Genomic DNA, 25,669 nt, shown 5'->3' with positions numbered 1-25,669 from the left:
AATTAGGTCAAGGTCAACTTTTCATATCAACCCACACTTTCTATTCACATTATTGATGCAACAATTATTTCCGAAAGTGCTCATACATTGGCAGAAGTAGGGAGAAAACCCAAATGGTGGTTTAGTACTCCCAGGGGCGCAAGGCCTTGACCTTTAACCCGGAGGGGTATGATGTAAATTAAACGTAAATTATCCTTGCTCTATGTTATCGAGAGACTAGAGAGGACATTTTCGTTCTGATCGGACAAAAATATCGGACAAGTCGAGTTTTGGTGAAAATGTTAAAATGGCCATAATTAGGTCATGACCTTAAATTAGGTCAAGGTCAAAAAAATCGACCCCACGTATTTTCGATTCACATTATTGATGCAAAATTAAATTGCGAAAGTCCCAGCCGGCTCAGAGAGACAGCTTGGAAATTCAGAGTGCAGTTTTCATTCCCTCAATTTCACGTCACCCGTCACCATTTTCCGTGTCAGGTCGAGGACGAATACCGAGGACGATGGACGGACATTCCAGAGGTTCGGGTCCAAATCCGAATTTTAGATGTTTGTTTCACACACTCCAATTTATAATCGCAATTGTAAATCTGTCACCGTGGCGTGAACCTGTAAACCAATCATGCCCAGTTGAACGGTGTATAGGTGTCACGTATATTACAGAAGCTGGATTGCCATTACCCGCGTCATTTTGCTTACTGTACGTACTGTATGTAGAGTAATGCCCATTTGTAATGATAGGCGGCTTGCCTGTTGGTGTTGTGTGCGCTTAACCCAAATGGCAGAGGTGTATCACTTCGGACAATATAACTGTGGAAAGAAAGGTACGAACTAGTACTATGACGTGGACTGTTTGCTCCCAGTTAGGCCGCGTGTCTTGGTTAGCGAAGGCTAAAGTGTCACGACCCACCGCTCCCGGACCCTTCGAGCGCCGCCGCTTTGCCGCGCCTTCCGCGCCGCGACCGCCCGACGGGCTCCGTGTCTGTGAGGAGTTCGTGAGTCTGCGAGAGGAGCAGATTTTACTGGACGAAGTGGAGCCTTCGTTTCGGAAAATGAAGTACCAGTTCGACCACTGGGACGATGTGAGCTTATCTCCCTCTGATTTGTGTTATTTACTCGATTTCTTGCTCCGCTCTGACCTTGAGCATTTCGTTATTGAATAAATGACATTTCCTCGTCACATTCGTAATATTGATTTCTGTTCAATCTGCCACTTGTTTGACCGCCTCACCCTCTGCACTTCAATCTCCGCCCCCTCTATTTTTCTTTGAAACCCCTCCTCTTTAAAACCTTCTCGCTCTGCCTCTGCACTTCAATCTCCGCCCCCTCTATTTTTCTTTGAAACCCCGCCTCTTTAAAACCTTCTCGCTCCGCCCTCTGCACTTCAATCTCCACCCCCACTGTTTTTCTTTGAAACTCCGCCTCTTTAAAACCTTCTCGCTCCGCCCTCTGCACTTCAATCTCCACCCCCTCTGTTTTTCTTTGAAACCCCGCCTCTTTAAAACCTTCTCGCTCTGCCTCTGCACTTCAATCTCCACCCCCACTGTTTTTCTTTGAAACCCCGCCTCTTTAAACCCTCGCTCCGCCCTCTGCACGTCAATCTCCGCCCCCTCTATTTTTCTTTGAAACCCCGCCTCTTTAAAACCTTCTCGCTCCGCCCTCTGCACTTCCATCTCCGTCCCCTCTATTTTTCTTTGAAACCCCGCCTCTTTAAAACCTTCTCGCTCCGCCCTCTGCACATCAATCTCAGTCCCCTCTATTTTTCTTTGAAACCCCGCCTCTTTAAATCTTCTCGCTCCGCCCTCTGTATTTTATCACGCTCCGCCCTCTACGTACAGTACTGCCTTTGACCTTCACAAACTCCACCTTCTGTCAGGTTTCTGATCAGTGCACCCTCTGCATGATCTTGTCATGCTCGACCCCTTGCACAATGTCTGTCTGCTCCCTCTGCCACTGTTTGTACTGCACCATTCGTACTCTTTTCACAGCTGGAAAATGGTCTTTGTTTTCTACACCGCTCTACTTTTATTTCCTGTCTTTGCTACTTGCACCTTTGCCAGGAAATGTTGTTTTGGAACCCATGCATTCATTGTGTTCTTTAACTTCTCAAAGGCTTCCTTTCACAATTTTATTTTGTTGTTTTAAACATGTAAATGAGCGAGCAACATTGGCAATCATTGATAATCCATGTTATATGTCACCTTTCTCCTAATCAAAAATAAAGCATGGAATCAACAATTGCAACAGGGCACACTCACCTCTAAGCTGTGCAGCCTGGATTTGAATCCCGATCCAGCCATAAACTGTCATCCCAGTGTTTCACAGGCAGGTTGAGCCGTCAATGTGTGTCACATTCATCAATGTTCAGAATTTATACACTTATGGTCTTGATTGCAGCCCTTATCTTATTCCTCAGATTTGCAATATCGGTAAGCTTCGTTCGGTACACCAGGTCCTCCACATAACCATATGAAAAAACATCCAGAGGCGTTATGTCCAGCAAACGTGGTGCCCACAGTTTCGGATCGTCGCACCCAATCCATCAATCATTGAAGTGTTCATTGAAGAAATTGTGCACTATAAGACTCCAGTGTGGGGGAGCTCTGTATTGTTGGTAAATGACCTCTTTCCATCAGATCCACCAATTGCGGGAGTACAAGGTTCTCCAACATATTCAGCTAATAATTGTCAGACTTTATAGTGGCTTCAGCAGAGAAGAATGGCCCAATGACTCGGTGATGCATGAGGCCGCACAACACGTTAACTTTTTGGCTGTCATGCTCAAGTTCTCAGACCTCATGTGGAGGCTCAGAGCCCCAAATCATGATATTATGTCTGTTAACTTTCCCAAAACATGGAAGGTTAACTCATTTGAGAAGAGTACGCGTCATGGGAATCCGTCATCTCCGTCTCAGCATTCCAAAATATCCACTGAAAATGTGATTCATCGCATGCAGTCGTCCGGTTTAAGTGAACTTTCCATGTGTACAGCTGCAATCGCGTGTGCAGCACTTCATGTACTGTTGAGCAGTGTAGCTGCAGCTCCATGGTGGCAGTCCTAAAGGACTCATAGAGACTGCGCTCGAACGACTCACAAGTGTGTTCAACATCCTCACCACTCGTGCTTGGCTTTCTTCCATAGATCATCCTGAAGCGTTGTTGAACCCATGTAGATGATTTTGTCTTTATAAACCAGGAAACACATTGCGCTGTTTCTTGTGGGGGCACCATATGCAGCAAATGTCATCTACCGTGTATCAGGAGACTCCTGGAACCAAAAAAAAATGTAAATAAAACTTTGAGGAATATTCTTTCACATGCAGCAAACCACATTGTGATATCCCATTTCATCGTTTTTTTATTATTATGATTTGAATTTGGAATGGTAATTTGTGGAAACCCTGTACTTTGCACCACATTGTGTATAACTCAACTCTGTGCAGGATAGTTCCTCATTGACCATAACTCCCCTCTCCCTCCTCCTACCTTCAAAGTCTCCCACTGCCAATTACGCTGCAGCAGCATCCCTCTCTGCAGATCTTGTGAAAATAAGCAACTGTTCATCATCCTGTAATGTCCTGTAATGCAGGAAAGAAACAATCCTCAATTTGTATCTCCATAACAAGCAGCTGGCAAACCCTACAACAGTTTATTTCTGTGGTTACCCTCTCATCTCTGGAGCTCCTGGGACTCGCCATCAGCTTTCATCTTTATTGGGCAGATCATATCGCCAAGCGAGCCTCCAAAGCCAGGTGCTGCATTGGAAAATACATGAGTTTCCAACCTTCTGCATGCAAGAAAAGTTTACACGAGACAAATAATGTCAGGAGATTCAGAGGCTACTGGAGGATCCCTCACTTTGCTGTCCTCTGAAGTTGGAGGCCTACAATATGAGGGAGGGAGTAGCTGTGCCACCCTCAAGGCTTTTCTGAAGTCTCATGGAATATGCTTCTCCATAGTAGACCACTGCTACTGCTTTCCATCTTGCCACCCTTAAAGCAATGACGTTTAAGGCCCACCTTGTCATCAGCATCTTAGGCCAAAAGTCTGAATGTGAAGGTCAGCTTTTTGTTTACCATGAGCAAGTTAGTGGCGTTGCAGTCTTTATAGAAGGGTCAATATACGACAAAAAACTCACCTAACCCCAGAAAAATTGATAAAGGTTTTTCAATGGATTCTGGTACCATTGGGCATGCTAAATAACATACTAAAAATCTAGTAACATCTGACTTCCGGAAATGGGTCGTTTTCAAGATGGCGTCCAAGATGGCCGCCGGGAGCTTAAAATGGCCATATCTCAATTATTATTCAACCTAGAAAGGTGGTTTTGGTGTCTAACCCTAGGTTTTAGGGCCCAAGGAATCCAATTGAATCAATAAAATTACCATCAGTTAATTATTTATTGACAAGTCCAAGATGGCATCCCAAGGTGACATCCTGATCCACTAAAATGGCTCTGTCGAATAGCAGTCAACCTAGAGAGATTTTTTCAGTGTGTATACCTAGGTTTAAGGCACCCAGGAAATCATCAAAATTACTTAAATAAGCACAAAGTAATCAGGTAATCCAGTAAGCCAGGTTTACCAGCCCATTAGGCATTTGTTGTCTTATACAGTTAGTCGCTATTCATCGTCATCCTCCGACTCCTCTGGAAGAAACTTGGTATGTGGATTGTCACATTCTTCAAGTTGGCACGGTCCACAGGCAGTAGTACATGGTAGTCCATATCTTCTACAAGAGCAGCGGAGTGTCTTGCAGGCAGTGGAGCAGTTACAATGAATGACCTTCAAGAGATTGTCTGGAGCAGCGTTCATTCTTGACATAAGTGGGACAAACTGATTATCCTGCAGGCTCCACCCCCATTTCATGGCATCCATACCCTCTTCTTTTCCCATCCACACCATGATCTGGTAGTACGCTCTACGACAGTGAAGTATGGTAGCAGATTTAGTTGGGGGCAGACGCTCGGGTGTTACAAAAGACGAAGCAGAGACAACCATTCTTGCTGAAGGTGTTATATCGCATTGTTGCAAGGGAATCTTTGCACTTGCCACCAAAGAGGATAGCCATTAATCGGCATCCAAAGTCATCAATCACCTCTGTGGTCTGGTTTGGGATGGTGAATGTGTTGGCACAAGACCGAAGGACAGGCTCTCCTTTTACAAGCTTCTGGAAAGCAGTATTTTTGCCAACACCAAAAATCCGAGAAGTCGTGTCACAACCAGTCATGGCATGGATGAATATCAACTGAGAACACATGTCATGTCCGAGGATTTCTTTTAGACAGTTGATGTCATACACTTTAAAACTGCCATCAGCTTTGGACTTGTCTGATCTGAAATAAAGGCTCTTACTGTCTCCCTGCGCAAGTAAAGGAGTAAGACAAGGAGATCAGTATCTTCTCCAATCAGTGTAGTGGTGTGTAGAAGAGATGCCTCCACTGCAGCCTTTACTATATCTACGTCAGCATCTCCAGGTGCATTGACCACAGTGCAATACCTTTCTCTCAGTTCATCACTTATCATCCCGATCAGTCTCTGTTTATTGATATCTCTTGACAGGACCTCCTCCTTCTTGCCTGAGAACTTTGTCTCAGCAGTGAAGCTGACAATGGGATGAATATTGTGTCCTCTTCTCTGATGCGTGTTGTCTTTAATGGACGGCCCTTCCTCATAGCCATCAAAGACAATGGTCATAGCTGAACCATAATGCTGGATGGTGAAGTCAGCATATGTATTGGGGAGGGTATGATAGTCAGTCATACCCTCCCCAATATAAAATAGTCTGTCCCTTGCCATAACCTCTCAAGCTTTGTACAAACCTTTGTCTGTAATGATCACTGAATACTGTGGACTGGAGTCACAGGTGGCAGTGGTGTAGACACATTACACTCTTATCTCCAATCTGAAACACACACTTGGTTCATTAGCTGGTGAGTCGGAGGATGACGATGAATAGCGACTAACTGTATAAGACAACAAATGCCTAATGGACTGGTAAACCTGGCTTACTGGATTACCTGATTACTTTGTGCTTATTTAAGTAATTTTGATGATTTCCTGGGTGCCTTAAACCTAGGTATACACACTGAAAATATCTCTCTAGGTTGACTACTATTCGACAGAGCCATTTTAGTGGATCAGGATGTCATCTTGGGATGCCATCTTGGACTTGTCAATAAATAATTAACTGATGGTAATTTTATTGATTCAATTGGATTCCTTGGGCCCTAAAACCCAGGGTTAGACACCAAAAACACCTTTCTAGGTTGAATAATAATTGAGATATGGCCATTTTAAGCTCCCGGCGGCCATCTTGGACGCCATCTTGAAAATGACCCCTTTCCGGAAGTCAGATGTTACTATATTTTTAGTATGTTATTTAGCATGCCCAATGGTACCATAATCCATTGAAAAACCTTTTGTATCAATTTTTTGGGGGTTCAACCATATATTGACCCCTCTATTAGGTCTATTTTCGGCTTGCTCTTGCTGTCCTCACCTGTCTTTCTAACTGTCACACACATTCTATCAGACTTGCCTTGTGACTGTCACCAAGTCTAAACTCGTTGGTCACCTCCATTCACCCCCCACCCCGAGTCACATTTTCTCTCACATATAGAACTTCCCGAATCTGTTGTCTCTTGCCTTTTCTCTCCAGGACCTTCACGTGTGTTGCCTACCTCATGGTGTCCCAATTTTACGACACCGATTGAGAACCTTTCCCCTTTCAACTGAAACTATTCGTACTGTGGTTCATCCTCACTTACATTCTTGTCCCTATTTCCTTCGCCACACTGTCTGTTGACACTTTTGTTCTGCTGTTCCATAAGCTTTGATATCCTTTAAGAAAGTAAAAGCCTGTGGCCAATTTACACTGCCCTGCAACCGATCTGTATAAACTAATTAGGATTTTCTTCTCTTAGGCTATCCATGGCTATCGTGAGATAGAGCGGGAGAAATGGAGTGCTGAGGCTGCCTCCCTGTTGCATAGAGTTTGTGAGACAGCATTTGGAACAGGAAGTGAAGTCAGCCCTCTGATCCACATCCTAGATTTGGATGCTCATGGGTACATCAAACCACATGTCGACAGCATCAAGGTGACATTCATTCATTCACCCATTTCTTCTTTGTAAGTAAATGACTAAAGGGGGGCCCGACAGGATGGTCTCGACCTAGAGGTATGCACACTCACCTCTAAGCTGTCTGGCTTGGGTTTGAATCTCATCCCAGCTGTAAACTGTCATCCTGGTGGGTCACAGGCAGGGCGATTCGTCAGTGTGTGCCGTCCCTCTGACGTTAAATGGGCGTCCCATGTGCTGGCATTATTTGGTGGATGTTAAAGATCTCATGGTGTCCTTCATGAAGAGCAGATGAGCTATCGCCAGCACCATGGCCAAAATTCAATATTCCTGGCCTAACCTTAATTGAACGTCGTCAGGACTGGTTCGTGGAAGATTTGGGACAAGCTTCCCCCGGTCAACCCCACAAGGACGTCGGAATAATTGTGGCCATTAAAGAAGTAGTAGATGACTAATGGATGGAGTGAAAAGGTGCTTCAACAGGTACAAGACCATTCCTGCCTTTTGTATCATCGGCTCTATTACGCTCTGCTTTAGACATAAGGAAGGAATTTTCCGAGTTAATAAGCAATGTTGGTATCAGCTAAGATGCTCTGGTGTCGATGCAGTTCTGTGGGAACACCATCGCTGGCCTCAGCTTGCTGTCCACCTGCGTCATGCGTTTCGTACACGAAGGAACGGCTGAACAAATGGATACGCTGCTCAAACGGCGCTCTCTTTATATCATGCGGTGAGTAAAATGTTTGCAACTTTGTGCAATAGGCCACCAGTAATAGAAAAATCAACCCCTTGCTTTACTGTGATGAGTCTGTGCCAGACTAGACATTTTAAGAGAATCTTCCAGGTCATGGGCCACCCTTCACTCAGCTGCAAATTGTTCAAGGAGCCATCTAGAAAAAAAAATTCACAACAAAGATCCATCAGAACCAGTTGATGTGCTCCATCAGATCTTTGTATATACTTATACCCCACTCCCCGTTTTGCACATACCCTTTGGGACTTGCTAACCTTGCTACCTTGTCGTTTAGCGAGAGCCTCGCAATCGGGATTGACAGGTCGATCCCAGAATCTTCACTCGTCGATCTTAACATTGAAAAAAAAGTTTGGGAAGGGTCGTGGTTCAGTATGGTGGTTGTATTTGAAACTGCAGTGGCTGTGGGTCGCATACGCAAGCTGCTGGAGAGTTTTTAAAAGAGCTAATTGTGGGTGCACAGGTCAATCAGAAATTATTTGCGTTTAAACGAACTGATTATATTATCCATTAATGATGCAGTTGCTGTACTGCTGCGGTTACCATACAGTTGTCGGTTGCTCATATATATATATATATATATACTTGTGTGTGTGTGTGTGTGTATGTCTCGGTCATAGACCTCAAGGGAAGGAAGAAGAAGAAGAATCAGAGCAAAAATGTTTAATAGAATCGATTATACACACACAGTGTGGAGCGAGGCTAGAGAATGTACCGCCTACACGCAGCGGACAATTCCTCAAGACACTCGCTGAAAAATAAGTGGAAAGGCATTTCATTTATAGCAAAATATTAGACAAGAATCTGCGCTGAAGACATAGCACTACTGGACCATAAGGACAACACCTCCCATTGTCCCGTCCTATAGAAGGTCAAATTTAGACAACAAGATGTAAGCATAATGATAGGCTACGCTTTTTTTGGCTATCTATCTAAACATATCAGACCCGAGCGCAGGCCGAAGTAAATATTCTTATACACTAGGCTAAATGGTAGATGAAGATTGGATACGTCCTTGGTTTAGGAGACATACTAAACACTACGAAGATATATAATTAATTATTCCCTTTGTGAAGGAGGCGTTTGGATGACATGTTTTTCCTGTACGTGGGTCGAGAGCATTTTATCTACTGTTTGGCACATTCATTCAAGGACTAATTTACTAGGCTAAGGATCCACCCTGCACGTTGAGCCTCGAAACCACATTTTGTCCACTCACCTCTGTCTGCAGTTGAGTTCAAATCAGTTTTCAGAAGCACGATATATAATTTCAGATGTTATGATCAATTGAGTCATTTAGTTTAAACCTTAATGGCTGACAGTTCCTTCCTTTGTCTTTACAAGACAACTCCTTGGAAAGACACCGTATACCCCAGTGGTCAGCATCCCAATTTAGTCACATGCTTGGCACGACATAGCGTCACGCATGCTCAAGAAAGATATCGGCCCTAACTGGTCGTCTACATTCAACGTATGAATTGTTAGCCATAATTCGCGACGACGGCGCCTGGTTTAAGAGATTGCTGCCGCCCGCCAGATTCCGAATCCACCCTCGCTGCGGCATAGGTGCGACCCAGTTGCCAGCCAGATTATGGGCCCTCTTTATGCAGGCGAGGTCCTCGCGAATCAGGGCAAACAATCGACGTTAAATGCCATCAAGCTTTGTACATGTGATTGCTGGGTGGTGTAAGTGGTGGTGAGGGTGGTTCTTCCGGATATCCCAGATACATGTTTTGCCATCCGCTCCTTACTGCTGGTATAATAGCAATGATTTTTAAAAGAACCTACACTTTCTAAATCACAGGTTAAATCATCCCAACTAAAATCATAATCATTATCAGAATCCCAAGCATCAATAGGTTCATCGTTTTCCCCACATACTCCTTCCTTTTCTGCCAATTCGTTCCATTACTAATGCGAAACTATCTATTCGCCAATCATTCATAATACATAAGAGGCGTTAGCCAGTCCACGCAAGGGAATTTCAACACAAGTATTACAGTCATCACAAACATCGATGCAGGCATCAGCCAGTAGCCAGTTCCCACATGGGATTAACACAAGTATCACAGTCATCATCACAAAATTTAATACAAAATTCTGAAGCGCTGGTCACATCTGCCTTGTTGAAGGACCCATTCAGATCGACGGCCTCTGTGGTCAAGATCATGGTTTTCCAACGGCGGTTTCTTCATCGTCCATCCTGAAAAATACTTTCTTACACACACCATGATCAAATTCCTAGCCCCCCGTCCCACTAATTGGCATTTAGTTACCTTATCTCTCAGATGGTTGGCTTATTCATAGCCGCATTTCCTGTGTCGTGTCTGGAAATTCAAATGCCATATTTACTTTCACTAATTTCCGAAAATACCTTCCTTTTAATCATCTTCCCTACATCTAATAATACATGATTTACCAACCATTTCCCCCCCAGTGCAAGCCAACCCCTTGTATCACCTTCTTATCACAAAACAACAGTCCATAACTAACCACTTTTCTTTATTTCCTGTCTTCTCCATCAACTTTTATAATCTTTTCCCCTCCCTTTCTTAGCAAACCTTGCAAAGTCACTTGTCATTGACAAATGATCCATCTAATTCGACTTTCCTTTATCATCTTCGCACTTTCCATGACCTTCTTCACACTTCCTTTTAAACCTTTTCTTCAGACACAACTCACATGAGTTATGAATACAATTTCCCCTTTCAGGCACGTGTCTAATCACTCACAAAGTGTCCATAAGACAACGTCATCATATTTCACACCTCAGCTCTCGAGACCACCCAGGGGTCCCTTGAGAGATGCATCCTAATGTTAATCAGCTCTCGAGAGCTCAATTTTGAACAGGGGTAAAACCAGCAATACTCAATTCTGCCGTGCAAGAGGCCAGAGCAGTATCACTCCCTCTTCCCTCTGCCCACCCTAACTGGCAGACAGACAATGGCGAGCCATAAGCCCCAAAATGACATTGCACGAACCCTTTCAATATCTGTCTAAACCTACTGCCATTTAACGACGCTTCCCAGATGACGGCTCCCATACACTATTTTGGCACAAAATTGTTGCATCCCACAGATGCCACGATTATTTGAACAAATTCATTTTCCTAATCCACCCTTTCAATTTTCATTTCAATTTAAAGTCAATCCAATGTCCTCTAATACCTCTCTTAGCATCCCATGCACCTGTTGCAGACACCTGTTTTAGCCCCTGGCCCCAGATAACTCTCTGCCGGTAGACCTTAATGGTTTGGTCGCCATATGCATATGTCTCCGTGTTCGCCCATGCCCTCGTGTCCCCCCACTTGAGGCGTGACGCGGCAGGTGCAGTGCTGGCAAAGCGGTATATTAAACTAAGTGTGATTGCCACCCCTAACAGGCGGTGGTGCAGCATCCTCGATCTGTGGTGGTGCGTTTGAGGTGTCTGTGTTTGTGGGTATGGCCAACTTACAATGTGTGGCATGTACCCAGGACGACTTGCCCTCACAAAACACCGCTGTTGGTGTGATCAGAAGAACTTGGTATGGCCCCGTCCATCTTGGTTCGAGCGCAGTCTTACGGGTGAAATGCTTCACCAACACGTAATCTCCTGCCTCGAAGGTGTGGATAGGCTTGCTTGCTGGCTCCGGCAGGGCCTCGCGAACGCGTTCATGTATGCTGCGTGCCACATGGGACAAACCTACGCAAAACTTTAGAAGCATGTCATCCATGATAGGTAATTCAAGGGCTGCCATATCCACTGGCGCCGATACCGGCAAACTCATGGGCCGACCCATTAATATCTCGTGCGGAGAGAGACCAGTGGTGCGCCCTGGAGTGGAGCGCACGCTCATTAACGCTAGCGGAAGGGCCTCCGGCCACTTGAGGCCTGTCTCGTCGCAAATCTTTGCCAACTTACCTTTCAGTGTGCCATTCGTTCGTTCTACAAGTCCCGCCGATTGCGGGCAGTAAACACAGTGGAACGACTGTATCACTCCCAAGGCCTTTAACACGGCTTTAATGACGTCACCTGTGAAGTGCCCGCCCTGATCGGATGACACTTTCTGCGGGACACCGAATCGACATATAAAGTGCCGCAAAAGGCACTTGGCCACCGTTATAGCGTCAGCCCTGACGCATGGGTAGGCCTCCACCCACTTGGTGAACATGTCCACCACTACCAATACATGCTTAAAGGACATACAAGGCGGTAAATTGAAAAAATCGAACTGGATATGACAGAACGGCCCGACGGGAGCCGGGTGACCCACGTTGTGGCGGCGTCTGGGGGGTGCCCCCCTATTATGCCGTTGACATATAGCGCACGAGCGACAGACCATGGTAACCACAGTCGAAAGGCCTGGTGCTGCCCAGGTGGAAGTGACCTGCCTCATCACCCCCCTATGGCACACATGGCCATTTTGATGCGCCATGCGTGCCAACCATGGTAGTTGTCCCTTATTGATACAACTGCGAGTCGCACCGGTATCCACCAAGAATTTTAGTGGTTGTCCATTTACATCTAACGTCAAGGTCGGTTCCTCATCTGGGGTCATTGTTATCAATGGACATTCCTTTGGCGGCCCGCATTCGTCCCGTCAATAGGCGTTTCCATATGACGGCCTTTGCTGTCCCTGGGGTCTTCGTGGTCCCCTTGGACAATTTGGACAATCCCGTCTCCAGTGGCCCATTTGTCCACACTCAAAGCATGCCCCTCTCCCTGGGGGTCCCTGTCCTGGACCTCCCTGTTGGTTTTGTTGGTTTAGCCTTCGCCCCCCTTTATAGGGGGGTGGGCACCCTTGCCCTCCCCTCGGCATTTGTTGGACTGGGGCACAAGGCCCGTATGGCATGCCCGAATTGGGGGTAACCCATGGGGTGGGGCCCATATTTGAGGGTCCCCATTGCGGTGCCCATCCTGGCATGGGTGTTTGTGGTGGCCAATAGGCCGGCGGGGGACCTAGCACAGAACATGGTGGAGCAGCCCACTGGGGTTGTTGAAGTTGTTGGGGTTGTTTCCACGTCTGATTCCCTGGCCCACTAGGCCCTTGTGGTTCCCGGGGTATTTGCATCACAGCTGCCTGCAGTGCCAGACCGAGTGTCTCGTTATCGCTTGACTCACTCTCACTGTCACTTCCCATTATTTTTGCCCCCTTTTGTTTCTTCTTGCTCCCCATTGTTCTTGTTTTTTGTTGCTGGGCCAAATTTTCCCTTACTAACATCTGCAACATTTCTTCTTTAATTTCCTTTTTTTCCTCCGAAGAGGAGCCCGGACATTGTTCGAGTTTTGCACATAATTCATTGGTCCCCATTCCTTTCCAACCGAAAAGGACGGCATGCACTTGTTTTTTTAATGCGGGCCGAAGCCCTTCTACTAGGTAATTGTTCACCAGGGGAGCGGGTAGGTCCTCGACTTGGATTAATCCTAACCCGCCCCATCGAGCTATTGCTTTTTCTATTCTCTCTCGGTAATCGCCGATAGTCTCTCCTGCTTTCTGTTTTATGTTCCCAATTCTTCCCCAATCTGGCCCTCCAGGTGGTGCGAGCGCATTGCCAATGTTGGTCAGGAGAAAATTTTTCAAAATGTCCCAATCGTTTCCGGTCATGGGTGGCACCCGAGCCATGGGGTCATCTATTGGCCATAATGAAAGGGTTTTAGCCTTTGCCCATACCTTTGGTGGCAATATAGATGCTCCCAAATGACAAATATCTCTCCAATCTGGGGCATCCTCTGTAATCCAGTGACGGAGCAATATTACTATATCCAAAGGTTGGTCGATCAACATTTCCTGAACCCTCTTTTGCATGGCCGTTAAATCAGATTCTTTCCAAGGCACACGTTGCCTTACTGCCACGCCGTTTGCGTCTATTCCCACGCATCGCATGGGGAACACTCCCTTTGTTTCTATCGCACGTTGCACTGGTGCCTGATACTCCACTAGTGAAGGGTAAACTTTCTGACCTGGACCTATCGGGGGTGGAAACCCCGGGGTGTCTGTGCTGCTATCTCCATCGTCCTCGACTTGAGGGGCTGATGGTTGTGGGGTCTTATGAACTCTAGGGGGTCTCCCATTTGTTTCCCTTATAGCGCCCTGGTGTCGGGAACGTGCCTTAGATCCTGGGACTGGACCATGGGGGGAATAGGAAACAGGGATTTCATCTTCCTCATCCTGTTCCTTCTCATCGGAATTAATCCGGGCTACCATTAGCCTCTGACTTGTCTGCGCTGCGAGCGCCTTCATCTGTTTACCCTGCTTTTTTGGACCCTGTTTGCGCTCATCCTGGTATTTGCTCAACTCTCCTCGCAAACTCGCTTGTTTGGAGGCTGCCTGTCTCTTCACGGCCTCCACCTTCCACCAACTATAGACCTTCCATGAATCAGGTGGGAGTCTCTTCTTCTTCTTCTCTAGGGCATTTAAAGCCCCATATAATACATCTAACCTGTCTATTGCAAATGACCCTTCCTCTGGCCAAGGCATATTCAAACTCTTGGTCCATACAGCCCATGCCTTGCTCGGTTGTAAAGCAGCATACCCATAATCTCTTTTCATATAAAACGCTGGAGTGTTCTTCAAAGGCTCTCCCTCCTTTCCTTTCCTATTACCCATTTTTCCTACCTTCTTGGGTTAATCCCTCCTGGTAGTCCTAAGATCGGGTCGCCCCCCGATCCCTAACCTTAAACGCAGTTCTCACGCCGGAGTAACTTAACACCTATTATCTATCTCCCACATATGGGTCTACCTGCTTCCCACTCAGGAAGCTTACCTGAGGGATATCCCTCCCTATCTCGCGCGCCCTGTATAATCGATTCGTTACCCACTGTTGCTCTGGGTTAAACTAAATATGGTTCGGAATGCAAGCCAGGTGGTACAGCCGACAGAGGTCCATACGTCCAAAGCAAGGCGGGAGGCTTCAATTTCGATGTGCAAAAAATTGCTTACCCGAATTAGGTGCCGGCAGGCCTCCCTCCCGACCTGGAACGTGAAGATCCACCTCGTCTGCACACTTGGATGATCCCACTCCTGACACCAAAATTCTCGGTCATAGACCTCAAGGGAAGGAAGAAGAAGAAGAATCAGAGCAAAAATGTTTAATAGAATCGATTATACACACACAGTGTGGAGCGAGGCTAGAGAATGTACCGCCTACACGCAGCGGACAATTCCTCAAGACACTCGCTGAAAAATAAGTGGAAAGGCATTTCATTTATAGCAAAATATTAGACAAGAATCTGCGCTGAAGACATAGCACTACTGGACCATAAGGACAACACCTCCCATTGTCCCGTCCTATAGAAGGTCAAATTTAGACAACAAGATGTAAGCATAATGATAGGCTACGCTTTTTTTGGCTATCTATCTAAACATATCAGACCCGAGCGCAGGCCGAAGTAAATATTCTTATACACTAGGCTAAATGGTAGATGAAGATTGGATACGTCCTTGGTTTAGGAGACATACTAAACACTACGAAGATATATAATTAATTATTCCCTTTGTGAAGGAGGCGTTTGGATGACATGTTTTTCCTGTACGTGGGTCGAGAGCATTTTATCTACTGTTTGGCACATTCATTCAAGGACTAATTTACTAGGCTAAGGATCCACCCTGCACGTTGAGCCTCGAAACCACATTTTGTCCACTCACCTCTGTCTGCAGTTGAGTTCAAATCAGTTTTCAGAAGCACGATATATAATTTCAGATGTTATGATCAATTGAGTCATTTAGTTTAAATCACTCGTGCTCGTGTCGTGTTGATGTGCTCCATCAGATCTTTGTATATACTTATACCCCACTCCCCGTTTTGCACATACCCTTTGGGACTTGCTAACCTTGCTACCTTGTCGTTTAGCGAGAGCCTCGCAATCGGGATTGACAGGTCGATCCCAGAATCTTCACTCGTCGATCTTAACATTGAAAAAAAAGTTTGGGAAGGGTCGTGGTTCAGTATGGTGGTTGTATTTGAAACTGCAGTGGCTGTGGGTCGCATACGCAAGCTGCTGGAGAGTTTTTAAAAGAGCTAAATGTGGGTGCACAGGTCAATCAGAAATTATTTGCGTTTAAACGAACTGATTATCCATTAATGATGCAGTTGCTGTACTGCTGCGGTTACCATACAGTTGTCGGTTGCTCATATATATATATATATATATACTTGTGTGTGTGTGTGTGTGTGTATGTATATATTGTTACAGACACGACTTTGATGTTAAAGTGGGCCGAGCGGAATGGCCGTCGTGTCCGCACAAATTACCCGACTATACTCGACGTTGACGAAGTCGCGCGATGCTGGCTCAATAAGAAAAAGAAGACACCCGGCTGGATTACAATAACACAATACGACACCAGGGGTTCAGTTCTCAAGACCTCCGGAGGAGGTTATATTAAGGCGGAAGGTTAGATTACAACTACAAGAGGGACAGCATAGAAAGACAAGCACTTAGACACAATCTTATATTATTCCCAACAGACGACAGATAAACGGGACAAAGCTGACTCACACGGGGATTGATGGAAAGGACAGGCGGGTAGCGATGGCTCCAGGTGCACCTGGGCTCAAAGGTCAGAATCGACTCGGTCCGGTCCAGAGATGCGGGGAGGTCGCAGCGCTCGGATGGCGTCTTGTCTGCTCAAGCTGGGGGCGCATCTGACGTCACATCCGGCGCGGGGCCGCGTATATCCGGCGGGGAGTGACACGCCCTCGGCTCGTTAGCTCCGCCTCGTGGAATCGGCACGTTGCTTCTCATTGGGTGCGTGCGGGGGGTTTACCAGGCTCCGCCCTTGACGAGGAGCTGACAAGGAGCCCCTTCGTGGTAACCCCGTTGGAGCGCATGGTCTATGGCGCTAATCGAGCCGGTGTGAGGACGCATCCTCCCCCGCTCCGCTGCCATCTCCTCTGTTGTTGTTGTAATTGTTGGGGAAGAAGATGGAAGGAGGTATGGGAAAGGTCCTAAACTCACTACTGATGCCATATAATCACATTCTGGTGCAACGAAGAGTCATAATTAATGGAGACGAGGCCTTAACTGACATAGAATAAGAATAACTAGGAAGATGTCCGAAAGTTGTCTACGTGTGGTGCGGTGGACCTGGGCACGACATTTAATGGGGGAATAAGGGGAAGGTCGGCTCTACTGATTGTTATTTACATGCAATGGGACTAGGGAATGGGGGATCGGGGAAAGTTGGGGAGTATTGGAGAAAATAGGGGAATATTTACAAGCGGATATGGAGGCCAAATTCCATATTCGCAACATTGCACCCTTCTCTACCCTCGGGGCGTCCCGACCCGATAAATTTTTACCTACTTTAGTGTGGCACGCAATGTAGTTCCCTCTACTATTAACTCTACCCTGAGTGCGACAGTTTTACAGATATTCACGAATGAGTAAATATGTCCCCCTGCGACGTTGCACCCTTCTCCTCACAGAAACATACCCACAGGATAACCGAATCCGGAAAGAATTCTCAAACTAAACATACAGCCGGTAGGGAGCATTATTTACAAGACTACGCTGCTATTTACACTACGATCCAGGACCTGTTTTTGGAGGAACACATGCAGATGTTATGCATAGAGAGAGCGCGCTTGCCAACATCGATACACCAACCCACGAGTGCTCTGTGGCCGACGGCCTTTAATAACGTGCAGAGCACCCTTCCCGAGCATCAACAGCACCACCCCACCACCAATCGGTGCAGTCACCATTGTTCATTGGAATAAAAATAAATTCGACAACCCCTAACCCTGCAGGTGTCTCTTGCTCTTCTTGTGGTGCACTTGGTGGTGTTAACTATTAGTGGTTCACCTGTATGGCATAGGTGCCACGTTGACCCATAGGTCCATCCCCGGGTGGTGCTTGGCCGCAAACGAACTGCGGTCCATTGTGGGTGGCCACAAACATTGCGGTCCATATGGTGTATCGATCCCGGCAGCAAACAGCGAAAGTGCAGGCCCACAACTGCGCAGCCAGCACCTCTCTCTCCTCTCTCTCTACCCCAAAGCCAGATCCTCGGAGGTGGGAGACAAAAGAAGCAGACAAGTGAGTAAGGTGGTAAGGGCGCAAAAGTGCACGCAATGTAAGGTGATGCACACTGGGGGCACATGGGAACCAGGTGAGACAGGTACGTTCCTATCGTACGCCCCCCCCCCCCCACCAGGTAACCTACATGGCCCCTCCCTTACCCCTTACTGTATCCACACAACACAACACTACCCATAAACATCTACTTTACAAATCAACAAACATCCCTACTGTCTTCCCCGTTCCTCCCATATACCAAATTCGTCTTCTCTCCCTCCTAACCAATCAAATTTGCCATTTTCAACTCTCATCAAAATTTGCCATCTCCAACTCAACATCATAATTTGCCATTACCAATTCATCATCAGTCCCTCCTAGGGAGGGAGAGATGGAATCACCCCAATGTCTCATCCACGCCGTGATGCGTCTCACAATCCACACAGCAATTTCATTTCCTGCAACAAAACAAGGAAAACACAGGTGTGGAGTCATCATCATCACCACAGGCAAGTGGCTGCGTATGGTGCGACAGGTTCATCAATCCTAACTATTTCCTAAATGACTTTAACAACTTTACACTACCCGGGGTCTTTCTCCGGCCAAACCATTGGCCCTCTTACACTATGGGTTCTAAAAACCAATTCCCATTGGCCAAACTGTGGTGCTTTTCAATTTGGGGTCTCACTCCCCCGATTCATCTCCCGGTGCCCTCGCACAATTTCTGGGCTGCGGCGTGTACCTCTCCCAGTGGGTCTACCCACCTGCACACCTCCACCACTGCAGTTGCCTCCGAGCTTACCTGCTCCTTACCCTAACCTAACTACCTGGGGAAGGCCCTCTGGCTCTCTCCCCACTCCGTGCCCTCTCTGGCACTGGGCTGCCCGATCCACACCCGGGATCCTCAGGCACCCACTCACAACTACCGGCTCCCAGAGCCCACCTGCGGCCTCACCTGGCCGACATCCTCACAGTGGTGGAGTGCCCAACCAACTACACACACTAACAGGCTACACGCCCAGCCATTTCCACAACACTAATGCACCCATCCACAATACCATTCTGCAACCGCACCACCAATGCCAATATCCAACCACAATTTACCTGCACCCTCTACCTAACACTTACACTACCCGCCCCGGGTACTCGTGAAAGGGGTCCACTCTTCCCCCATCCACACCTTCGCACCATGCACACCACTCCGTACCACTCACTCCAACTCTCTCCACACACCTGTACCTGCACACCTGTGCTCTCACACCTGGTGCCACCTGCACCCTTCTCTCCCCAAGCGCATTCGCGCTGATCCACACACTCACTACTCACACACTGCTCCACACACCTGTCCAGTTGCACACCTGTGCAATCACACCTGTTCCATCCTCACACACACACGGCATCATCTCAGCTAACTACTCCCTTCTGAAACTTGCGCTTCCCAGTCGTCCCTTTAAACTATTGCGCTCCCACGTCATTATCATCCACACTAATCTACCTGCGTCCCTACTACAGGTATCAGTCACTAACTAAACTTAACGTCACCTAATGTCAATCCTCGCTAGATCCCTACACACCATATCCTAACCCACCCGGGCTAGTTTTCACTGCCATACACCCCATAAGCTATTGCTCCTTTGCCCCCCACTTCTGTGAGGGATGGTGGATTTGCCATCCCACCACATCGGGGGTCTCTCTCTACCAATTTTGCACATCAAATTTCAACAAATTAAAAATTTGCCAATCACTGCCCATCATCTGCCAATCACTACTGCCAATCCCTTGCCAATCATCAAATTTTGTTCTTCTCTAATTTTGGGTCCAAAACACTAACCTCATCACCCAGTCTACTCACTAATACCTCTCGGTGCGCCAATCCCTGTCCAAAGCCCGGCTTCGTAAAGCCAAGCCATGAATGCGGGTTGTTCTGTGCCAGCGGCTGGACACGTCCGGCACTCGGTGCAGGGACGGGGGTTTACCCGGGCCGAGATCCCACGCATCACCTCGGCGTGGAGCCATCCAAGGTCCCGATCTCGACCTGCCGGCACGTCTCAACAAAACGTGGTCGCCATAACGACCCTTCCTATCGGGCTGCCCGCTCCGCCTCGTGGAGCACGGACGCGGCCGTTCAAAGCGAGGCCCAGCACGCACCGAGGGCCCGATTCGGCTATAAGTCGTTCTAAACTCTACCCCGTCTAACGTCGATGCTTCACCTGGACGCTTACACCCCGCAGCCCGATCCTTGCTCACACATCCAGCCGTGCCCATGCTCCTCGTACCTTTCCTTACACACCCAGGTACACCCATTCCACTCACAGCCTTGGTCACACACCTGACCACCGAACACTTTGGCACACATTCGTTGCTCGCACACCTCACCAATACACCTCTTCGCGCCCCCTCCTCGGTCACCTCCTCTGTGACAATCACAGGTGTGCCCTCATTCGCACACCCAACCACGTGCCTCACCACCAACTCCAGCGTGCATTCCCACTCACGCTCTACCATTCCAGGTGTGCATCCTTCCATCCCAGGTGTACATCCTCGCTCACCTGTCACAACTAACTCACGCTCCATGTCACTCTCACTACTTTCACCTCCATTCCTGACAGCGCACTCACCCTTCCTCTTGACAGCGCACTCTTTCCTCATGTACCTGTCCATCACACACCTTTCTCGCGCACACTCTCCCGTTACACCCTCTGTAACACTCACCACAGGTGTGCATTCTTCCTTGCCTTTGACAGCGCACTCTTTCCTCATGTACCTGTCCATCACACACCTTTCTCGCGCACACTCTCCCGTTACACCCTCTGTAACACTCACCACACCGCGCTTCCATGTGCTCCCTCGCACACACGCTACGACCGACTCATTCTCGCCAACACCCTCACTCCTTGGCACACACTTTTTCCTCACACACCCCAGAGTCGGACCTCCTCGCACACCTCCTCTTTCGCACACCAGACCTGTCACACACCTCACCAACGGCCTCTCACGAACACCCGGGTCCATCTCGACCCCCAATCTTCTTAAATCACCTGGCGCATCATACGCACGACCATATTGGTCACCACTGACGCCGGGTCCTCTTCCTCTTCGCTTCTCCTCCATCACCTGCGAATCCCTCATCCGGTTAATGAGCACATCATCACGATCCAAACACAGACTTTGGACCAATTCTTTTATCTCCTCTTTTATCTCTTTCTTATCCCCTCTCCGTCGCTTCTTAATTTCGCTCATCCCTTCTTCCACTTCTTCTAATTTGTGCTTCACCTCTTTTATTCCCCGGTACGTCTCCTCAAGCTCGTCCTCCAAGGCTACCTTGACCGTTTCCATGTGCGTCCTCACCTGCCGGTCCTTCGTCTCCATTACCTCTACCACCTCGTCCAACCTCGTTGTCAGTCCCTCACGTACCATCTGACATTCCCTCTTCGTCGCTATCAAGTCGTCTTTTAGTTCTTTCTGTGTCACTTTTAACCCTCCTAATACCGCAGTGTTCCTTTGAACCTGCTCCGTTAGTTCTTTTTGTCCCTCCGTCAGCTGTTCCACCTCCTGCGTCAGGACCTCTATGCCCCCCTGTAACTTTACAGTCCCCTTTCTCACCTCCTTCTCCATGTGCTCCTTACAGTGCCTCACCTCCTCGCGCACTCCTCCGACCTCCTCACTCACTCCTCTTCTGATCCCCTCTCCCATCACTTGCATCTCCTGCCCAGATGCCACCCTCATCTGCTCCATTTCCTCCCTGTGAGCATCTAATTTCGTTTCTACCCCCATTCTGACCCCCTCTATCTGCTGCTCCATTTGTTTAACTTCCCTTTCCGCTTGGTCCCTCATGTCCCTCAATTTGCCTTCCATACTGTTTTCTAACCCTATTAACCCATTTCTCACTCCCTCTATCTGATTCTCCTGGGCAGCCATTCTGTTTTCTACCCCCGTTAACCCATGTTTCACTCCCTCTATCTGATTCTCTTGAGCGGCCATTCTGTTTTCTACCCCCGTTAACCCATTCTTTACTTCTTTTATCCCGTTGTCTAACTCCTCAAATTTCTTTTCTAATCCCTCACCGGTACCCCTCATTTGGCCCTCTAATCGCCCACTATCAACCCTCATTTGCTCACTCTGAGCATCCATCCGGTTCCCCATTACCCCAATTGCTCACTCTGAGCATCCATCCGGCCCTCCAATCGCTCACTATTCTGGGCCATAAGGGCCTTCATTTGTATAAAAAAAAGGTTCAAATCCATTGGCATCTCCGGTTCAACTACCGCGACCATGGGCGTGGCTAAATGTGGCGCCGCTGTAATCACGTGCGCTAGAGCGCCATTTTGTGCACCTGCTACCCTCGCTGTTTCGCTCTCCTCATGTCCCTCATGTCCCTCAATTTGGTCCTGGACCGACCCTGCCTCACTCTCCCCTACCGGACCCCAGCCGTGTTGATCCGCCATAGCGCGACTTGCAAAATTCGAGTTTCGTAAAACAAATACAAATTTCGCCGTTATAATTTCGCGCGGGAAACGCGCTCCGAATCGATTTTCCCTCCCAAAATTTGGGCCTAACTAATTTAGTCCCGGGTCCGAATCCCACTCCTGACACCAATTGTTACAGACACGACTTTGATGTTAAAGTGGGCCGAGCGGAATGGCCGTCGTGTCCGCACAAATTACCCGACTATACTCGACGTTGACGAAGTCGCGCGATGCTGGCTCAATAAGAAAAAGAAGACACCCGGCTGGATTACAATAACACAATACGACACCAGGGGTTCAGTTCTCAAGACCTCCGGAGGAGGTTATATTAAGGCGGAAGGTTAGATTACAACTACAAGAGGGACAGCATAGAAAGACAAGCACTTAGACACAATCTTATATTATTCCCAACAGACGACAGATAAACGGGACAAAGCTGACTCACACGGGGATTGATGGAAAGGACAGGCGGGTAGCGATGGCTCCAGGTGCACCTGGGCTCAAAGGTCAGAATCGACTCGGTCCGGTCCAGAGATGCGGGGAGGTCACAGCGCTCGGATGGCGTCTTGTCTGCTCAAGCTGGGGGCGCATCTGACGTCACATCCGGCGCGGGGCCGCGTATATCCGGCGGGGAGTGACACGCCCTCGGCTCGTTAGCTCCGCCTCGTGGAATCGGCACGTTGCTTCTCATTGGGTGCGTGCGGGGGGTTTACCAGGCTCCGCCCTTGACGAGGAGCTGACAAGGAGCCCCTTCGTGGTAACCCTGTGGAGCGCATGGTCTATGGCGCTAATCGAGCCGGTGTGAGGACGCATCCTCCCCCGCTCCGCCGCCATCTCCTCTGTTGTTGTTGTAATTGTTGGGGAAGAAGATGGAAGGAGGTATGGGAAAGGTCCTAAACTCACTACTGATGCCATATAATCACATTCTGGTGCAACGAAGAGTCATAATTAATGGAGACGAGGCCTTAACTGACATAGAATAAGAATAACTAGGAAGATGTCCGAAAGTTGTCTACGTGTGGTGCGGTGGACCTGGGCACGACATTTAATGGGGGAATAAGGGGAAGGTCGGCTCTACTGATTGTTATTTACATGCAATGGGACTAGGGAATGGGGGATCGGGGAAAGTTGGGGAGTATTGGAGAAAATAGGGGAATATTTACAAGCGGATATGGAGGCCAAATTCCATATTCGCAACAATATATATGTGTATATATATATATATATATACATATATATATATATGTATATATATATATGTATGTGTGTGTGTTTTTTAAAGATTAATTTCCTAAAGCCAAAATGACGAGTGAGAAGCCGGGCCCGTCCAAGAAGGCATCTTTTCGCATTAGCCATCTGCTGGCGAAACATAAGAAACCATTCACCGATGAAGTTAATCAATGAGGCTATGACAGTTACTGCCGACAGCTTGTTTAAAGAAAGAAAAACAACGTGAAATTACGACAGCCATCAAGAGCATGCCGCTTCAAAAGTAGCCAAAAGGGTGGAATCGCTGTCCGAGGATGTGTCTCATCAAATAGACTGTGAATTTATCTTTAAAGACATCAGATTGTGAATGTTTCTCATTGCAGTTTGATGCATCGGTATACACGATGGATACGGCCCAGCTGATTGTTTTAATTTGCATGGCATTCAAGACTCAGCAACAACGGACGACTTTCTCACTCTTTTGCCACTTAGAGGACAAGAGGCGAGGATGTCTACAACGAATTTTAAAGGTGCACCGACATTGCTGGGTGCCAATGCAGGCCTTATTGCACTTTGCTGAAATGATCCTGCATTTGCCTCCTTTGTCAATTACCACCGTGTTATCCACCAACAAGCGCTAGCGAGCAAGGATATCAACGTTTTTCATGTAATGACAGTTATCAAGATCGTCAACTCAATTATTGCTAAGAGCTCTGCACCATTGCTCGTTCAAATTGTTACTCGATGAGCTCGATGCCACCTGCGGTGAGCTCATCCTTCATGAAGATGTGAAGTGGTTAACTCGAGGAAAAGTCCTCCAGAGATTTTAAAATCTGATTCCTGAAAATGTCACCTTTCCTAAATCAAATATAGGCAAAATTTAACGAGCTGAATCACGAACTGCAGGGGAGGGACAGGGACTTGTCACACATGATCAGTGCAGTGAATGCATTCAAGTTGAAACAAGGCCTGTGGTCCTCCCAGTTAAAGAACAAGGTGACAGGACACTTCCCAAATCTGGAGAAAATCCTACAAAACACCAAAGAAGTGTTCCATAAACAAAAAAATTGCATGACCACCTGACGATTGGAAAAGGAATTCAACAGACAATTTCAGGAGGTAGACAAGATGGAAGAAATCGTTTTGTCTCAAATAATTTTCTTGAAGTGGACATTGGAGAACAGCAAAATTTCAGCAGGTGTTTGACCAGAGCAGTGGACGTGACATGGAGATAATCACCATGCAAGATGACAGAGCTGAAAGCTAGGTCAAGGGAGAAAGAGTTTTGGGGAATTTCAAACAGAGAGAAGTACCCTCTTCTTACTTCCTGTGCACTCGAGGTGAAGGCCTACTCTAATTCCACATATCTCAGACGATGATTTCATCTGGGAAAAATCCATCTCACAAAGTATCGTACTTATCTCACAGATGTCCATCTGATGGATTGTATGAGACTGGCCATCTCAAACGAGGACCCAGACTTCAAAGCACTCACAGATAGTGTGCAAGCACAGGTGTCACACTAAGAACAAGGTGTGTTATGCATCAGCAAAAATACATCTTTTTAGTAAAGTAGAATTTTTTAAGGGGAGATCTTGGGTTGCATTTCGATTCTAAAAGTGATCTTATGTTTAAAAAGGTTGGAAACCACTGGGCTCGACCTAGACCCTTGCATTATGCAAACATTATTCACCTCTCCATGATTGGAGATATGTGTACACTGTGCAAAAGATCATGTCAGTTTTTAATCTCCCTTCCTCAGGGATAAAGTGCGATACATGTTCACTCACGAAATTCTAAAGAACGAAGAATCCTATTACGAAGGAAAACACATCCCGAGAAGCAGACGGATCGCCATCATTTTCCGGAACTTTCCAGAAGAGAAAACGTGAATCTATGAATTGTGTGAAAAAAAAGTAAAAATAAAAGAGATTCAAAAATAAATTTTATTCCCCATCGTTTTGGGGGATATTATGTTACATGTTTTGGGGGATGTTAAACAATGTTACATTGAACAAATAAATGACAAACCGTTTCAGTCGTTTTACACATTAGTCGACATCATCAAGTTTACCTACCCCTGTCCTCCTCATAGCCCTTTCTCTCCAAAAGGTTAAACAATAAAGTTTGATCCTTTTGATGTGGATAGCAAAGGTCAGAATTT

General features: G+C 47.2%; 1 protein-coding gene across 5 annotated transcripts; it reads left to right on the top strand.

Moving 5' to 3' along the window:
- The first annotated feature begins 635 nt into the window (after positions 1–635).
- LOC144888919 (alpha-ketoglutarate-dependent dioxygenase alkB homolog 7, mitochondrial-like) lies at positions 636–25,449 on the top strand. Of its 5 annotated transcripts, none has more exons than XM_078768674.1 (5): positions 636–1,081; positions 6,925–7,098; positions 7,689–7,810; positions 24,934–25,038; positions 25,268–25,449. In XM_078768674.1, the coding sequence occupies exons 1-4, from the start codon at positions 839–841 to the stop codon at positions 25,004–25,006; spliced, it is 612 nt and encodes a 203-aa protein (XP_078624800.1). In that variant the 5' UTR covers positions 636–838; the 3' UTR covers positions 25,007–25,038; positions 25,268–25,449. The 5 variants fall into 5 exon arrangements, 3 of the variants coding, with proteins under 3 accessions (XP_078624800.1, XP_078624799.1, XP_078624801.1); XR_013621471.1 differs by lacking the exon at positions 24,934–25,038 and adding an exon at positions 23,889–24,035 and having other exon boundaries at positions 661–1,081; XR_013621470.1 differs by having other exon boundaries at positions 661–1,081; positions 23,889–25,038.
- Positions 25,450–25,669: the final 220 nt, after the last annotated feature.

This window comes from Myxine glutinosa, unplaced genomic scaffold (genome assembly GCF_964187855.1).
Source record: "Myxine glutinosa unplaced genomic scaffold, kmMyxGlut1.1 SCAFFOLD_125, whole genome shotgun sequence".
Classification (NCBI taxonomy): domain Eukaryota; kingdom Metazoa; phylum Chordata; class Myxini; order Myxiniformes; family Myxinidae; genus Myxine; species Myxine glutinosa.
This window is presented reverse-complemented; position numbering and strand designations above follow the sequence as displayed.